This window comes from Metopolophium dirhodum, chromosome 4 (assembly GCF_019925205.1).
Source record: "Metopolophium dirhodum isolate CAU chromosome 4, ASM1992520v1, whole genome shotgun sequence".
Taxonomy (NCBI): domain Eukaryota; kingdom Metazoa; phylum Arthropoda; class Insecta; order Hemiptera; family Aphididae; genus Metopolophium; species Metopolophium dirhodum.
Genome location: NC_083563.1, coordinates 24,642,134 through 24,657,043, shown reverse-complemented (window position 1 = coordinate 24,657,043; position 14,910 = coordinate 24,642,134). Strand labels below are relative to the sequence as shown.

The 14,910-nt window shown below is 30.7% G+C and overlaps 1 protein-coding gene across 5 annotated transcripts in view; it reads left to right on the top strand.

The window, feature by feature from the left end:
* Positions 1 to 14,910, top strand: part of LOC132943112 (titin) — a 110,557-nt gene that overhangs the window by 65,118 nt on the left and 30,529 nt on the right. For 4 of the 5 annotated variants that reach the window (XM_061011928.1, XM_061011929.1, XM_061011927.1 and 1 more), the window contains 4 exons: positions 1,717 to 2,001; positions 2,414 to 2,753; positions 3,008 to 3,073; positions 4,281 to 12,131. In XM_061011928.1, coding sequence (XP_060867911.1) covers positions 1,717 to 2,001; positions 2,414 to 2,753; positions 3,008 to 3,073; positions 4,281 to 12,131 — 8,542 coding nt within the window. The remainder of the gene's footprint in view (positions 1 to 1,716; positions 2,002 to 2,413; positions 2,754 to 3,007; positions 3,074 to 4,280; positions 12,132 to 14,910) is intronic. The other variant, XM_061011930.1, reaches the window with a different exon arrangement.

Here is a 14,910-nt window from a genome sequence, read left to right as displayed (position 1 = left end):
TTTCATACTGTAGCTGTATAATATTGTATTACGAATTACGATGTTGTCCGGAAATAAATGAATCTGAGATGGGCATTCATATGCGGTGGATAGTAATAAGTTACTTTTTTTCATACGTGATCCAATAATTAACGAATATGATATAATTTTAGTATTATTAATATAAGTTAAGCGACACTTAAATAAATGGTCCAAACTATTTTATACAATTTCCTTGAATCGTCAATATCGGTTGAGTATATTTTAATGATTCTATAAGTTTCAGCACATTTTTTTGCCTTTTATATATTATTTATAGTTAGAGATTATAATATATTATTTCTTATTTTATTATACTATAGCTGTTACCCGTGGCTTTTATTCTAGTACTCTTACAGGTCGTCCTGAACCTCAAATATTATGTGTGCAAAATTTGGTGCAAATTGGTTAAAATCTGTGGATTTGCATATTATGCGTCATTTAGATATAACCCGACTAATAATATTATCTCTATTAGCCGACTATCAATTCAAATCGATCTATATATTGTTTCCATTTTGTTCCATATTCTCAATAGTTTTCTGTCAAAATAGGCCAAGTATTTTTTATTATATAAACCTCAACATTGCCTCTAATTAATATATAATAGCTGTACTCAATTCTACATTTATATTGAATACCTAGTCTATATGTTATTAGCATAAATGACAAAATATAACACAATTCAGAAACCAACCATAATACTAGGTACTAGAGGTCTGCCCAGGCTGATAATTTACAGCCCGGTCCGGCCCGGTAATATTTTTTGACAACCAGGCCCAGTCCGCAAATAATTTTAGGCGACTAAGCCCGGCCCGATCGAGCCCTGTCCTTCCCAATGCCCATCTAAAAATTATATGGATTAAGCACGGCACGGTTGAGCCCATATATTTTCGTCCAGCATGACCCTGGTAAAATATTTTGTGAGATAGCCCAGTCCGAAGTTTTTGCAGTTTTTAAGTAGATACTAGATACTAGATAGTAGATACTATATATATATATATATAGATACCTCTTATTATCTTTTAAATTTTTTTTTTTTTTTTAATGATAAAATAGTTTAAGAACTAGGTATTAGTATAGGAGATACCCGGTAACTGTTTTAATTTAAATACCTTTAAAGGTCGTATTCAAGAAATCCTGATTGCACCAACACGTTGAGCATAAAAATACTAACAAATTAAGTAAAATATAGTAATATATTTAAAAGATTTGAAAAGATCATTAATTTAAAATTATCACTCTTAATACAATTTAAAAAAAGAAGTTGTTTGTCTTTAACAACATATTTAATAATAAAAAACATCTTATAGAATTAATATAAAAATTCCTCAACAATTAATATTTTTTTTTTTGTTTATAATTTTGGTCCTGCTAGAATTTCTAATTTTTCATAGAAGCCTGGCCCAGCCCGGATTTGATTTAAGAAATTTAACTTTTGTTCAAAAAAAGGTCCGGCCCGGCTCGTCTTGCATTTTATAGAATCCGGCCCGGCCTAAAGCCTGCCCGGGCCGGTCTGGGTAAGCACGGCTCGTGCAGGTCTTTACTAGGTACCCACTTACCCACATTTATATATATTAGATTCATTCATAAATTTATAAATTATATAAACTGTGTGTTAATCAATTTAGGAATTACGGAACACTAAATTTCTCTTAAATATTATAATAATAGGTATGTCAAATGTCATGTTTGCAGGTAGAGGAAAAACCATCGTTACCGGAACATGAACCGTTGTCTACGTCAGAAACAGTTTCGGACGAGACGGTCAAGGAAGTTCGTGGACCTGAACATGTTCGCCCAAAACCATCCGAAGAACCAGCGCTGTTCACAGCACTCAAGGTCCGGAAGCCCGCGGTAGTCCATGAAGTTGACCAAGTGTTGGATCAAGTTGAACTGGCTGAGTTTGGACCGGCTGAATGGCCATTACGGGAATTGGCCACCATCGATATACTCACTCGACACGGCATATCCACGGAACAGGTAATCGCATATCGCAATGTCTGCATACAACCATACAAGTTGTAGGTACACTGGTCTGATCATTAGTAAAAAATTGAAATCATGTTAAACAGTTGAAATGATTTTCCATTGTAATTAGGTTGATTTAGTTTTTTTGTAAGTTACGTTTTTTGTAATAGCTTTTAATTTAATAAATGTATTTTCTGTATATTTCTAAATTAATATTTTAAACTTGGATGAATTTGTATAAAACTAGAAATTAAATTAAAATATTTTAAATAATGTTCCTATTTATAATGTTATCCTATAAGTACGTCTTCATACTATTTTCAGCTAAATGCTTGAATATACATATAAATTAAACCATTATTTTTAATTTTAACTTTTACTTTAATCTTTGATTTATTATATGGCGTGTTTTTCTGTGCTATAGGTGTTCGAAGAATACACATCGGGTCAGTTCCCTGCATTGAGGACTGCGCCCGCTCAGTCAGCAATGGTGCATCTCATCGAACGTGAAGGATACACATCTTTGGTGGCTGACGTATTCACCAAAGAATCGACCATACCTGAGACCGTCAACGAAGTGTTTAAGGCATTTATGACAATGATCGAGTTGAAACATAGCACACTGGAAGAGATCATTACCTACTTGACGCCAGAAGACTTCCAAACCAGCACCTGGGATTTTGAGCACGCATCTCAAATTACTACAGACGATACGATCACCGATACAGCTGATATCAGCGAGTCTGTAAACATATTAGTCAATGGTACATTTAATAATATATATTTTTTAAATCGATATTGATTGCGTAGATTTTTACCCGATACAATAAAAATATTAATTCAAAACATGTTTCATATTTTTTTGGTTAAATCATTTCTGAAATTCGTATTCATCCAAAAAAATAGTAGTTATATTAAATTTCAATTTATATTACCAGTATATATAAACATTCATCATATTATATTATTTTTGTATTATTTAATTTATTTTGTAATATAATGTTTGTTTTCTTTTTAGAAGTTAAAAAGAAAACGCGATCTACAAAGAAATTAGTAAAAACGAGCGAAGAGACTTTGTCAATCGGTATGTATATTATTGTTATAACATTTCAATATTATTAATTGGAACACAATATTTAAATATTATATATTTAAAAAAAAATTGTTCGTTCCATTATATAAATCATGTTATACAATATACACCATAACACATAATATACACAATATGTTATAATGTACACCTATTATTAATATTGTACATCGCATATAGCTTCAATAATATTTCAGCTTCAGTCAACTATTTAAATGATTTTAAATAGCTCTTATCATTAAATATAAATGCAGCTTATTTTAATGCTACTTTATGACAGTATTTTGATTGATGATAATTAGTGATATATAAATCCTAATTATACTAACGGTAAGTCTACTTATTTTGTTTTTAACTAAGAGAATGATCATATTGTACTATTATAGGTGCAATTTATTAATACGACGAATAATAATTATTATTTATTTAACAAAATAACGTGCTTATTCAAAATATACTATTCATTTGAACATTTATTTTAAATTAACACATTTTATTTCACAATAACTAGTGTACCTTAAATCTTAATTTGTGTTATTAATATACAAAATAGAGCACAAGGATAATTGTTTCTTAACTTGTTTTGCTAACAATAAAAAACTAAGTACTGTGTCTACTACGTATACTTTATATTTCTAATTATTGTATTAAAAGATGTTTTATAATATATTTTTCTCATTAATTTTAATAATGGAAACATAAAATGCGTGCTTTTGTTAGTATCTCATATCATTAAATCGATCTAAAATATTCCATATTAATATTTTTTACCTAACTAAATTTCCTAAAAAAAACCATCATAGAACTTAATATATTAAAATACGTTTTTAGCAGATTAAGTATTTATGATTTTATTTGGATTTATTTTATGAATTTCAACAACATTGTAAGTTTAAATATAATATATAGTTGGTATATAATGAATTTAAAATGATTATAAAATGTAATGAATAAATAAATACATACATTATATTATTTTTAAAGAAAATGTGCTCAAGGTATTGTGATGAAATGCTCTCTTTTTGTCTTTGTGTTTGTTGTTTATTATGCTATTTTCTATTATGACGCTTCTTCGGTATTTTCTTCGACTATCTCTATCATCTTCTGCGTTTTTTTGTTTTTTTTATTGGATTGTTTAAAACTTGTTGTTATATCAAATTATTTTCATATTTATTTGATGACTTCTTTGGTTTATCCACAGACAATGAACAAGTACAAAACATACTGGATGATAGAAGTGTTAAAATTACTGAAATCACGGATAGTAGTAATGTGATAATTGAAGTACCAGAAGATAGACTGATCAAAACGGAAAAAATAATGAAACAAAAAAAGAAGATGGATGATATAACTGTCCGTGAAGACGAGGAAGAAGAAATTATCACAACAGAAACAAAAACAGCAAAAAGAATTAAAGTAAAACGATCAATCACTGGTGAAGAAATTATTCCTGAAGAAACAACATACCAATTCGATGTAGAAAAGTATCCTGCTATTTGTCCAACTGTTCTGAAAACATCAAAAACTTTAAACGAAACAATTGCTCAGCAAGAAGCTGTTGAGTTGTCAACTGAATATAATAATGTACCGGAAAAAGCACAGATTAGAATAATAACACGAAATGCCGCAGAAAGCATAGTAACAAAAGATGAAGAGAAGGAAGAAAACCGAAAGGAAACCTTAGAAACTAAAAAACATAAAGCAAATTCTGTTTTTGAATTTAATGAAAGTTTTTCAACAGATAACCCTGAAACTCAATCGCCTCTTGAAGATATTTGTAAAACGTTTGAGTTTATACCATGTTTGGCGATAAAAGATATTATACCCAAAGAAAGTATAAACATAATTGAAATTTATCCTAATCAAAGCCTAGGTAAAGGAACTGAGTACAAACCACAAAATAAGGAAGCTAAGGTTACTGTAATTTCACATTCACAAAAAGTAGTCACAGAATTGATTGCCTCTACAAAAGAAGGTGAAATTATACAAAAATGTATGCCACAAAAAAAAAAAGCTACACAAGATTATGTTGAACACGAGAGTATTAATGTTGTGGAAGTGAATGCAGCACACACTGAAAATCAATTACAAGACGTATTTAAACCAACACCAGTGAAATCTTCAGTTGAATATCCACTTAACGAACAATTAGTTGTCAGTGAATCACATTCAGAAATTCAACCAGAAAATTATTATCCAGAAATAATTGTGCCCACTGAAATCGCCAAAGAATTAATAGTACCATCAAACAATGCTATTACGACATTCCAAGTAGAATCTTCAGAAAAAGAAGAAAAGTATAATCAATTAAAACTACCAATTGAATATAAAGCAGATATTTCAATTATTCCCGAAAAATATATTGAAGTCAGTGAGTCTAACATACAAGAAAAAGAAACTAAATTAGAAAAAGAACAAATACCAGAGAAGTCATTCGCTATTTCTGATATAACTGTACAGTCAAGCATAATTGTAAATGCAGTTAATCAAGAAGAAAATGAAGAAAAATTCAATACTCATTTACCTAAATCCCATACTGCAAAACTGACAATAAACAACGCAAATAAAGTGTGTAGTTCGTCAATAACAGAAACTAATGAAGCAGAATCTGATTTAAAAATTCCAGCCGTACCAGAAATGAAACAAATTGAAAGCTCCGTTTTTGGTTTAGAAGTACTCGATGTAACTGAGATTATACCTAACGAGACAGAATCCAATTTTACATCACAATCAGTATTAGAATTATTACCAGATACTAGTTTTACCGAAAATAATTCATGCATTGTCACTGAAACTACAGCTGATGATTATTCAACAGAATTATTAACAAATTTGAATTACAAATCGTATGAAGCCGAACCAACATTTGAAGAATTAGAAGCCAAACAAATATCTCAGATTGATGTACAAGAAAATGGCATTCCATTAGATGAAACATCTCAACCAACATCAGTTAAGCCGGAAACAAATTTTTCCCCAATTCAAAGTATAACTGTAGAACAAACAGTTGTGGCAGAACAAGAACAGTTATTGTTATTGAAAATACAACCAGAGTTGCATAATACCGTAAGTGTGCCATCTCATTCTCTTCAAGCTCTCGTTATTGAAGAAATTACACCGGAAAATTGTGTCACAAACCTAGAAAACACGTATAAAGACAATAATCGACGCGCTTCAAAAAAAGCACACATTAATTTTGTAGATGACCAATGTATTATTGTAAAGGAAGTTTCGGCTTATGAGTCAGAATCTAATTTATCACTAGATAGTAAACCTGAAAATGTACGGGCAGTACCAGTGTTTTCCGGTCACGATGTGGCTGAAACAATAGAAATAATTTCAAATGATGCTGTTGAACAATTAAATATAGAAACATGTAAAAACAATAAGGCAATACTAAAACACATACCGTATGAAGCATTTGTGTCAGAAGTCACATCTGTAAATGAGTTTGAAGATATTTTACTAAATAAGGAAAAGAAACAACCAAAAACTGTAAACATTACAATGGACGAAGTGATTGGGGTAAATATTACACAACAGCCTGTTTACGAAAAAGAAAAAATGTCGTTTGAACAAAAAGTGTTTAAAACTAAAAAGGCTATAACTGAATATGTTCCAATTGAGACTGTTGATCGCTCGGAAATTGTTACTGGAGATTATACTTTAGATTTGATACAACCGGAAATTTCTAAATTGCACGCATATCATCAACCTAGTACATTTGAAAGTGTGATTTTGTACGAAACCAACATATCTGAAAAAGAAAAAGTAATGATAGACGACAAAAAACCATTACCATGTTCGGCAAATACATCGTTAATAGTAGATGAAGCAATAGAGGTTACAGAAATTATGTCTGACAACAGACCAGAAGACATTATTATTTCAATAGTGCCTAAAGAAGAAACAGCTGAAACTAATATTATACCATTTAAACCTCTCGCGGGTCAAGACATCATGACTTTTGAAAATGTGGAGACAGTAACAGATAATAATCCAATAACGGGAGTTGCGCATATATCTCAAAAACCGTTTCATGGTCTACAAACGACTTTAATAATATCAACAGATTTAGAAAATAAGCTATCGGAATTTGTGATGCCGAATTCAAAAAAAGCAGAAACAAATTATACTGAATTGGATATTCCAATTAGTGTAGTTGAAATTTTAACGCAAGATAAAGAGCTAGATTTTATAGCTAACGAAATTCCATCACATACATTGGACAGGCAAGAAATTATTTTAGAAGAATGTCGGGTAACGTCAGAAACAACGGTATGTAGTTCTACTAGTGATTTTGATGAATTTATACCACAATCAGTTTATGCTTTGCCGTCTAAAAGCACTCAAATTGCAATTGAATCAATAGAAACCGCTCCTCTTGAAAAAGAAGGTGATTTAATGGATGATAATATACTTTCAGAGAAGCGTGCCGATTTTTCATATGAAGAAGTAAAATGCATTCAAATCACTGAACAAGTTCAACTCGACACCAAGCAAAACTTTATAATTGAAAGTATACCAATGGAAAAAAAAATTAATATTTCAATCACAGGACAAGATGCTGCAGAAACATTCCAAACAAAGGTAGAAAGCCCCGTTGAAGAATTGAAAATAGAATTTCCAAATGAAAAATCTGCTAAAACTATTCAAGCAAAAGAAGTTCATGGCGTTGAAATATCTGAAATCATAACCCAAGAGACAGAATCTTCATTAGATGATATTAAACAATACAACAAAAAAAAAGTAAACATTTTAGTTGAAGATAATTCAGCAAGTTATATGGTAACTGAAATATTTCCTAATGAAAAAGAAATCCAACTTATACAGCAGTCTCAGCCAAATTATCGGCATGCCGAACAAGATATTTTAAGCCATGAAGGACTGCAAGTTAACGAAACAAATATTTCAATTTGTGAAAAGGAGTTAAGTGATTTTGAATATTCAATGAAATTAGGTAATCAAGTAATAGAACCCTTCAAATGTATTGAAATATCTGAAGTAAATGCTCAAGAATCAGAATATAATTTATTCAAATCAGTTCATCCAAAAATGGAAAATGCCATTCATAGTTTAAATGAAAACATAGGACTTATAATAAATTCTACAGTACTTATTGATAAAGAAAATGAACTTCAAATAGATAAAATAAATACTAAAAATGCAACTCAAGTTTCAAATTTAATTGACTATAAAGTTCCTCAGAAATCTGAAAAAACAACATTGGAGTGTGTTCAACATTTTAAAAATATAAAAGAAACAGTACAACAAGCATCATCTGAACACATATTATTGGAAGGTATAAGTACAACTGTAGTGAATTTACAAGATAATGAAATGCCATTTGAACAATCAACAAAATTAAATGGAAAATCTGCCTCTCTAGAATATGAAATGGAACAAACCTTAGATGTAACCGAAGTATGTATAGGAGAATCAGAATCAGATTTTATCCCTACGTCTTCACCAAGAAGCCACATTGCAGTAAGTGATATGTCAGAAACTCAACAAGTTGCATCAAGTTTTGAAATTCTCTCCCAGAATTCCACACATTATTTAAGTGTTCAAACATTGCCATCCATAATTTCTATAACTCCACAATCTACAGAAAATCATAGCTTTGAAGTTACCGAAACTCTGTATCATGAAACTGAAATACCATTTAAATCTGCTGAAAATGTATTAAAGACATGCTGTCTTACATTTCAAGTGGATCAAAATATTGAGGTAACAGAAATTGTAACGAATGAATCAGAAAAAACCTTAGATTTAGTTGAAATTAATAAAGGTTCAGAAGCAAATATAGTATTTGATGAAAACCAGACTGTTACAATCGAAGAAATAGAAACTTCTGACGATGTTGCTCCGTTAACTGAGAGTGTGAGTAAACCATTGAGTGCAACGGAACAATTAGAACCACTTTTAGGAATTTTGGTAACCGAAGTTAGGTCCGAAGAGTCTGAAATTGTGCATGAAAAACAATTGCACCCACTATTAAAACATGTAACGCCAATATTGCCAGAAAATCAAAGTTTGAATGTTACTTATGCAAATTTAGTTGAAAAAGAAAGTATACTAAATAAACCTAAGCAAGAAATTCAACAAAATGCACAAATTTCTTCGGTATTTAGTCCTATGAAAGCTGTTCAATTAGAAGAAAATATTATACAAATGAGTTTAAATGATCTAAAAACCACAACGCCCCGTGAAATATTTTTAGAATCAACTCAAATTCCTCATGATTCAATCAATCAATTAGAAATTAGTCTATTAGAAAAAGAATGTGAATTTAAAGTGGCAATAAATCAGAAAAAAGAAGTAGCAAACATTAATGTGGATACTATAAATATACTCGATACAACCGAAATTATAACAGGTGAAAAGGAAACTGTTTATACTCCTTTAACAAAACCAATAACAAGACAAGCTTTTATTGATATAACTGACACTCAACCAGTCAGTAAGGTTTTTGAAGTCAAACCAGAAGATAGTACAAGTGAATTAATAACTCCAAACGTCGTTACTTGTACAGTGAAACCAGCTCAGGAAATTGTCCATGGTGTTGTGATTTTTGACAATATAGGTCATGATAAAGAGGAGATATTTGAAGGGGAATTTAGACCACCCCTTACTACTGCTAAAATAAACGTAGAAAATGAAAAAGAGACGAAAACTGTAACTGAAGTTATAACTCAAGAAATGGAAGGACAAGTTAAAAATGTAGAGATGCCATCTACTAAATATGCCCAAATAGAAATAACCTCTGGAAAAGACATAGCAGAGAAAACAGAAATTTTATCAAATACTGCTTTAGGATCATTAAAAGATTTTGTTACTAAATCATCAACTGCTGTTCCAGTACAAGATACATTTGAAAGTATTCAATCTACCATAACTGAAACAGAGGACAAAGAAAATCCATTTTATTCTAATTTAATCTACCAAAAATCTAAAGTGGATATAAATATTGAAGAATCAAAAAGCGTAAATATAACTGAAGTGATTCTGGAAGATAAAGAAGGAAAATATATTTCTCCAGAAATGCCAGCAGAAAAAACAGCAGGGAAATCTATTTTACCAAATGAAGCGGCGGAAGCATCCATTGTGTTACCTAATGAACATTTAAGAACATTAGATAAGTTTAAAATAAAAGAAGAATTGGCTAATATTGTACTCGATACACTTAAGAATATATCTCAAACTGAAACAACTGTACAGGAAAGTGAAAAATATCTTGAAACTGTTGAACTACTTTCAAACAAAGCTGAACTTACAATGATACCTAATAATAGTTTAATTATAACTGAAGTAATAACAGATGATAGAGATGAAAAGTTACATATCAAAAATGAAAAGAGATCACAACAAGTTATTACATCTTTATCAAAATTACACGAAGTACCACAAGTATCAGAAATCATTTCATCAAATACAACTAGTGATGTATTTATTCCTGTAATTGATAATGATCACGCATTTATTTCACATTCAGAGCTATACAACACAGCGATATCAACTGAAATAAAACCGTTAGAAAAAGAAAAATTGTTTACACAAAACCAAAAATTGGACATTTTTAAAGCAGAAATTAAATTAAAAGAAGATAAATCTCTAAACATCTTTGAAACTGTCTTAAATGATAAAGAACTGCCATTAACAATAAAAAAACCTTTCGAAAAACAGGCATCATTAACTCAGTCATTATTTGACGTTGTAACAATATCAGAACATACAGTGAATGAATCTGAAATTAATCTTGAATCAACAATAATACCAGAAGTACAAGTGGTCAATATATCATTTGAAAATAATAATAATGTTCAGGTAACTGAAGCAAATATTGTCGACACAGAAATTGATTTTTTAACACCTATTCAAAATACTGAAAATGCTACAATTCCTAAATTAATTACTCAGCCGGTTGCAAATGTTACGGAAATTATAACTAGCATGAATGTTCAAGAATTAACTCAATTGGGTCAATCTGAATATAACATAGCAAGTGCAAACCATTCAACATTTAAAAGCATTTTACAAACAGAGATTGATATATCAGAATCAGAAGGTATCTTAGAAAAACCAAGATGTATCGAAGAAAAGGCATCAGCAAAAACTGAAACATTAGAAAACATAATAATAACAGAACCAGAAGTATCTGAAAAAGAGGGACCACTTGAAGAGTTAAGAAAAATAGATTTGAGACATGCAGAACTTTTATTAGAAGAAATTAAATCTAGTATCATTATTTCAAATGTTGCCAGTGAATTTAAAGAAACTGAATTTATTGTAGAACCAAAACGCAAACATTCGGTGGCAAAAGTTATTTCAGAAAACTTACAAGTAATCACGAATAGTGAACAAAATGTTTCTGAAAAGGAGGGTACTTTATTTATAGAAATTCCAAAAGATGAAACTGCAAATGTAACATTTGAAAATGCTCAGTCCGGAATTATAGTTTCAGATATAATCCCCGAAATCAAAGAAGAATATTTAAAAATAAAAAACACATCATATTCTACAGCGAAGTTCGTGACGGAAAATTTTGAAAGCCTTATACAAAATGAACAAACTGTGAATGAAAAAGAACAAATTACAAGATCTGAACCAAAACCAGAAATAACTAATGCATTTATCTCCATTGAAAAAGCAAATATAGGAGCAGTTGTTTCCGAAGTTATAAGTAATGATAAAGAAAGTGATTTTAATGTACAACATATAAGAAAAATATCAAAAGCATCAATATCAACAGAAGAATTAAAACCTTTAGTAACAACAGAGACACAACTTTTATCGAACGTTGACGAACTAGAAATACAAAAAATACTTCCCGATAATACAGCTAACATAAAATTAGAAGAATTTAGACACTTAACAGTACATGAACTAGTCGCAAATGAAACAGAATCCAAAATAAAAGAAATAAACCAAATCCAATTCAATATAACTCCAACAGTCAACGAGGATATAATCTTAGACTCTACTGTAAACCTAAAACAAGAAGCAATAGACCATCACAGAGCATCGATCACTGACATACCAATGAGCACAGGTAAAAAAAATATATTTGTAATAATAATAAATAACGGTAACTACGAAAAACCGATTTTCATTATGTAAATAAAAAAAAAATAATTCAAAACATTGTTTGAACACGGACAATTAAAAAACTTGCTGTTCTGTAAAAAATGTAAAAATTAATAATTTAATCGCTTAAATCAATAAACTGAGGTTTAAAAGGTACACAATGAACTAAAAATAAATAAATATAAATCATCAAACAAATTCTCTACAACATTAAATATAAATAAAATAAATCAGAAAAATACAATAAATTGAAAAACAAAATACAACACAATAATAAACTTAAAAAAAAAAAACAACATAATTAATACAAAACTCCTAATACTAATCATCAGTCTAAAAAAATTAACAAAATAGATGTATAAAAAATGTAATATATAGTATAATAATGCATTAATATACACACATTTAATAGTTATAAGAAACATACGTGATAATATAAAACATGACACAACCACATAAACACATTTTTCAAAAAAAATTACAGATGACATATTGCCAGAACTACATGGAGGACAAATAATATCAACGGTGACACAAAAACAAAAAAATCACACACAACAACACAAAAATCTATTAGATACACCAGAAGAAGCTACCCTTCTCCCCGATGAGTCTATATCAGTAGACAATAGAACCTTAACAGTTATTGAGGGTGGTAAGAAAAAGGTTATCAAAAAGAAAACTATTAAAACTGTAAAAGACGGAGTGGAAAGTGTAGAAGTGATAGAATCAAAGCCTGAGATTACTGAAATTGTTGAGGAGGAGCCTAAGCCATTGCCAGAAATAGAAACTGATAAACCTGAGGTAGCTACCCCTATCACCGACGAAACTACATCAGTCGATATTAAAACAACAACGGTCATTGAAGGTGGTAAGAAAAAAGTGAATAAAAAGAAAACAATTAAAACTGTAAAAGACGGAGTGGAAAGTGTAGAAGTTATAGAATCAAAGCCTGAGATTACAGAAATTATTGAGGAGGAGCTTAAGCCATTGCCAGAAATGGAAACTGATAAACCTGAAGAAGCTACCCCTATCACAGATGAGTCTACATCAGTCGATATTAAAACAACAACGGTCATTGAAGGTGGTAAGAAAAAGGTTATCAAAAAGAAAACTATTAAAACTGTAAAAGACGGAGTGGAAAGTGTAGAAGTGATAGAATCAAAGCCTGAGATTACTGAAATTGTTGAGGAGGAGCTTAAGCCATTGCCAGAAATAGAAACTGATAAACCTGAAGAAGCTACCCCTATCACCGACGAAACTACATCAGTCGATATTAAAACAACAACGGTCATTGAAGGTGGTAAGAAAAAAGTGAATAAAAAGAAAACAATTAAAACTGTAAAAGACGGAGTGGAAAGTGTAGAAGTTATAGAATCAAAGCCTGAGATTACAGAAATTGTTGAGGAGGAGCTTAAGCCATTGCCAGAAATGGAAACTGATAAACCTGAAGAAGCTACCCCTATCACAGATGAGTCTACATCAGTCGATATTAAAACCACAACAGTTATTGAGGGTGGTAAGAAAAAGGTTATCAAAAAGAAAAATATTAAAACTGTAAAAGACGGAGTGGAAAGTGTAGAAGTTATAGAATCAAAGCCTGAGATTACTGAAATTGTTGAGGAGGAGCTTAAGCCATTGCCAGAATTAGAAACTGATAAACCTGAAGAAGCTTCCCCTATCACCGACGAAACTACATCAGTCGATATTAAAACAACAACGGTCATTGAAGGTGGTAAGAAAAAGGTTATCAAAAAGAAAACTATTAAAACTGTAAAAGACGGAGTGGAAAGTGTAGAAGTTATAGAATCAAAGCCTGAGATTACAGAAATTGTTGAGGAGGAGCCTAAGCCATTGCCAGAAATAGAAACTGATAAACCTGAAGAAGCTACCCCTATCACTGACGAGATTACATCAGTCGATATTAAAACAACAACGGTAATTGAAGGTGGTAAGAAAAAAGTGAATAAAAAGAAAACAATTAAAACTGTAAAAGGAGGAGTGGAAAGTGTAGAAATTATAGAATCAAAGCCTGAGATTACAGAAATTGTTGAGGAGGAGCTTAAGCCATTGCCAGAAATGGAAACTGATAAACCTGAAGAAGCTACCCCTATCACCGACAAAACTACATCAGTCGATATTAAAACAACAACAGTCATTGAAGGTGGTAAGAAAAAAGTAATCAAAAAGAAAACTATTAAAACTGTAAAAGGCGGAGTGGAAAGTGTAGAAGTTATAGAATCAAAGCCTGAGATTACTGAAATTGTTGAGGAGGAGCTTAAGCCATTGCCAGAAATAGAAACTGATAAACCTGGAGAAGCTACCCCTATCACCGACGAAACTACATCAGTCGATATTAAAACAACAACGGTCATTGAAGGTGGTAAGAAAAAAGTGAATAAAAAGAAAACAATTAAAACTGTAAAAGACGGAGTGGAAAGTGTAGAAGTTATAGAATCAAAGCCTGAGATTACAGAAATCGTTGAGGAGGAGCTTAAGCCATTCCCAGAAATGGAAACTGATAAACCTGAAGAAGCTACCCCTATCACGGATGAGTCTACATCAGTCGATATTAAAACCACAACAGTTATTGAGGGTGGTAAGAAAAAGGTTATCAAAAAGAAAACTATTAAAACTGTAAATGACGGAGTGGAAAGTGTAGAAGTTATAGAATCAAAGCCTGAGATTACTGAAATTGTTGAGGAGGAGCCTAAGCCATTGCCAGAAATAGAAACTGATAAACC